The sequence below is a fragment of the Octopus bimaculoides genome, chromosome 6 (genome assembly GCF_001194135.2).
Source record: "Octopus bimaculoides isolate UCB-OBI-ISO-001 chromosome 6, ASM119413v2, whole genome shotgun sequence".
In the NCBI taxonomy this organism is placed as follows: Eukaryota; Metazoa; Mollusca; class Cephalopoda; order Octopoda; family Octopodidae; genus Octopus; species Octopus bimaculoides.
Genome location: NC_068986.1, coordinates 90,951,260 through 90,955,272, shown reverse-complemented (window position 1 = coordinate 90,955,272; position 4,013 = coordinate 90,951,260). Strand labels below are relative to the sequence as shown.

Sequence of the window (4,013 nt, the reverse complement as noted above, 5' to 3'; positions counted from 1 at the left end):
ACTATAGCCTTGGGCCGACCAAAGCCTTGTGAGTGGATTTGGTAGACGGAAACTGAAAGAAGCCCGTCGTATATTTGTGTATATATATATATGTGTGTGTTTGTATGTCTGTGTTTGTCCCCCCAGCATCGCTTGACAACCGATGCTGGTGTGTTTAAGTCCCCGTAACTTAGCGGTTCGGCAAAAGAGACCGATAGACTAAGTACTAGGCTTACAAAGAATAAGTCCTGGGGTCGATTTGCTCGACTAAAGGCGGTGCTCCAGCATGGCCGCAGTCAAATGACTGAAGTAAGTAAAAGAGTAAAAGAGAGAATAAATACCTGTCTTTAATACCATAACTGCATTCCTCTATGTATACTTAACTGTTTTGCCACCAATCCCTAACCAGTAAACATGCAAACTGACCATTACAAAACTGAGTTGTCTCTCCTGTTTCAGTAACATTAGAAGTAAGGTGGAACTAGACATGAATCGGATCAAATTTGAAGAAAAAAGAAAAGTATACTATTTAATAGCTCTAACTGAATTCGTTTTCTTCCATTCAATGCTAGAGAACATGAAACATAGCCAACCACCATACTGAACACTAAAAAAACAAAAGATACCAACAATTATATGTATTTTCACAACATTCACAGGGTGTTCGGAAGACAGTGAAAAAATCAAAACATAGGTGCAGACGTTGCTTTGTGGTTAAGACTCTCATTTTGCAACCATGTGGTTTTGGGTTCAGTCCCACTGTGTGACACTTTCAGCATGGGGCGATATAGAGCCCCTTCCCTATATCTGTCTGTTTATTTAACTGTATATCTATCTGCCAGTCTTTCTGTCCTTATATATGTATGTGTGTGCACATTACTTGTTTATCATCCTACTCTTGTATGATTAACTCTATTTGGTTAATGTTGAATTTTCTGTTTTCTGTTCTAGTTGCTCTCCAGTTCCCTGAAGGTCTCCTTATTTATGCCTGTGTTATCTCTGATATTATCAAACAGTAGGTATTTATATACTCTCTCTTTACTCTCTCTTTTACTTGTTTCAGTCATTTGACTGTGGCCATGCTGGAGCACCGCCTTTAGTTGAGCAAATCGACCCCGGGACTTATTCTTTGTAAGCCTAGTACTTATTCTATCGGTCTCTTTTGCCGAACCGCTAAGTTACGGGGACGTAAACACACCAGCATCGGTTGTCAAGCGATGTTGGGGGGGGCAAACACAGACACACACACACACACACACACACACACACACACACACACACACACACACACACACACACACACACACACACACACACACACACACATATATATATACATATACATATACATATACATATATATATGACGGGCTTCTTTCAGTTTCCGTCTACCAAATCCACTCACAAGGCTTTGGTCGGCCCGAAGCTATAGTCGAAGACACTTGCCCAAGGTGCCACACAGTGGGACCGAACCCAGAACCATGTGGTTGGTAGGCAAGCTACTTAATGTTCTGTAACGCATTATTTAGCCTTGGGTTGGTCTTAAAAAAGTAGACTACCATTATAAGTGTTGTGGCAAGAAGGTCTCTGATCATAGATCTACTTGGTTGGGCTGATATGGAGCCACCACAAAAGATGGCTTTTTATATATTTGTGACATCACATAACAGCGTCCATGTGGTGACATGTAAAGCATCTATATGATACCACATAAAAGCACCCAGCACACTGTATGTTGGTTGGCATTAGGAAGGACATCCAGCTGTAGAAAGCATGCCAAATCAGACTGGAGTTTGGTGCAGACCCTCAGCTTGCCAGCTCTAGTCAAACCATCCAACCCATGCCGGCATGGACAACAAACATTAAATGATGATGATTCATTTATTAATACTTCTTTTCTTCAGGTTCACTGATGCAGAAACCCTTATCATGGGAGATGTCACCTATGGTGCATGCTGTATTGATGACTTCACTGCAAAAGCTCTTGGTGCAGATTTTATGATCCACTATGGACATAGTTGTCTTGGTAAGTAAACAAAGTTGTATTTTTATATGAGGTTGGTTGAGACAGTTTACATCTCCCTAATTTGCAATGACTTGATCTGCTTTTACTCTTCAGGACCTAATTCTATTTAAAGAATCAGTATTAATAAATGCTAATACTAGAAAGGTGCTTCAAATAAATTTGAAAGCCCAATCTTCACTGTTAATTATAAATTATAATAATAATAGTTTTATATCATGGCAACACATACTTATGTATGTTATTACCATCATTATCATTACATCTGTTTTCCCATGATGGTATGACTTGGATAGGTTAGCATCTCTCTAGCTGCATCCTTGTAAAGCTCAATATCCTGAGGTCATCCTTGACCACTTCTGTCCATATCCTCTTCAAACCTCCTCTACAGATTCCTTCCACTTGAATTGCTTCACATTCCTGTTCTCAACCATCATTTCTAACACACATCACATGTCCACACTATTGTAGTCCCTAGCTCTTTTGCATCAGATGATATATGAGTCAATAAAGGAACTTTTAAATAACTGCTTGATGTACTAGAGACAGCAGCTAAAAAACATACTCTACTCCTTTAAAACATATTCTGCCATCTTATATCAGAGAAAATAGTTTGGATAAAAATAGCCCTAGATAGACAATGCCTTCTTCCAACAAAAAAAAAAAAAAAAAAAAAAAGAAATGGCTGGAATATCTTTTAGCTTAGTTATAAAGTGATTATTGCAGGCATTAAAAAAGTACAATGTCAGTGTGCATGTTCAACAGAGTGTAAGCACCTTGAGAGAAAAGTTGGGCATAAGAGGCATCAGATGTGTGTAAGAGAGACAACTGTGCTGGTATGGTCATGTGATGCGTATGAACAAGGACAGCCATGTAAAGAAGTGCCAATCTCTAACTGTGGGGGAACCTGTGGAAGAGGTAGACCCAGGAAGACATGGGATGAGGTGGCGAAGCATGATCTTTGAATGTTGGGCCTCACAGAGGCAATGACTAGTAACCAAGACCTTTGGTGATATGCCGTGCTTGAGAAGACCCATCAAGCTAAGTGAAATTGTAGTCATGGCTGATGCCAGTGTCGCATAACTGGTACCTGTGCCAGTGACACATAAAATGCACCTATGGATTGCTGGGCCTCATGGAGGCAATGTAGCTGAGCTGGTGGCACTTAAAAAGCACCTGTTGAGCGCTGGGCCTCACAGAGGCAATATAGCCAATACCAGTGTCTCGTAACTGGCACCCGTGTCAGTGGCAAGTAAAAAGCACCTCTTGAGCGCTGGGCCTCACGGAGGCAATGACAAATGACCGAGACCTTTGGCAATATTCCATGCTTGAGAAGAAGACTCATCATACCAAGTGAAATTGTAGTCATGGTGGATACTGGTGTCACGCAACTGGCACCCATGCCGGTGGCAAATAAAAGCACCCGTTACACTCTTGGAGTGGTTGGCATTAGGAAGAGTATCCAGCCATAGAAACCATGCCAAATCAGACTGGTGCAGCCCCTCAGCTTACCAGCCCTAGTCAAACCATCCAACCCATGCCAGCATGGACAGTGGACGTTAAAAGATGATGATGAATAGTAATTCATGTCAAACATTTATTTAGACAATAGCAAATGACTACAAGTATTGGAGCATGAGAAAATAAAGTTTTGTTAGGAAGGTGAAAGCTGCAAACCAGCCTTTCTAATGAAGAAAAATGATCCAAAATGGGCAGGATCAACAGCCACACTCAAAATGGTGCATCTCATGTGCCACCCGCACAAGAGCCAGTCCAGGGGCACTGGCAACGATCTTACTTGGCTTGCCGGGTCTTCTCACGCACAGCACATTTCCAAAGGTCTCGGTCAGTAGTCATCGCCTCGGTGAGGCCCAATGTATGAAGGTCTTGCCTCACCACCTCAGCCTAGGTCTTCCTGGGCCTACCTCTTCCACGGGTTCCCTCAACTGTTAGGGTGTGGCACTTTTTCAGGCAGCTATCCTCATCCATTCTCACCACATGTCCATACCAG

The 4,013-nt window shown here is 41.9% G+C and overlaps 1 protein-coding gene across 3 annotated transcripts in view; it reads left to right on the top strand.

Moving 5' to 3' along the window:
- The window catches only part of LOC106869814 (2-(3-amino-3-carboxypropyl)histidine synthase subunit 1), a 103,760-nt gene that overhangs the window by 6,677 nt on the left and 93,070 nt on the right, over nt 1-4,013 (top strand). For all 3 annotated transcript variants that reach the window (XM_014915701.2, XM_014915699.2, XM_052968958.1), the window contains exons 4-5: nt 931-994; nt 1,884-2,005. In XM_014915701.2, coding sequence (XP_014771187.1) covers nt 931-994; nt 1,884-2,005 — 186 coding nt within the window. The remainder of the gene's footprint in view (nt 1-930; nt 995-1,883; nt 2,006-4,013) is intronic.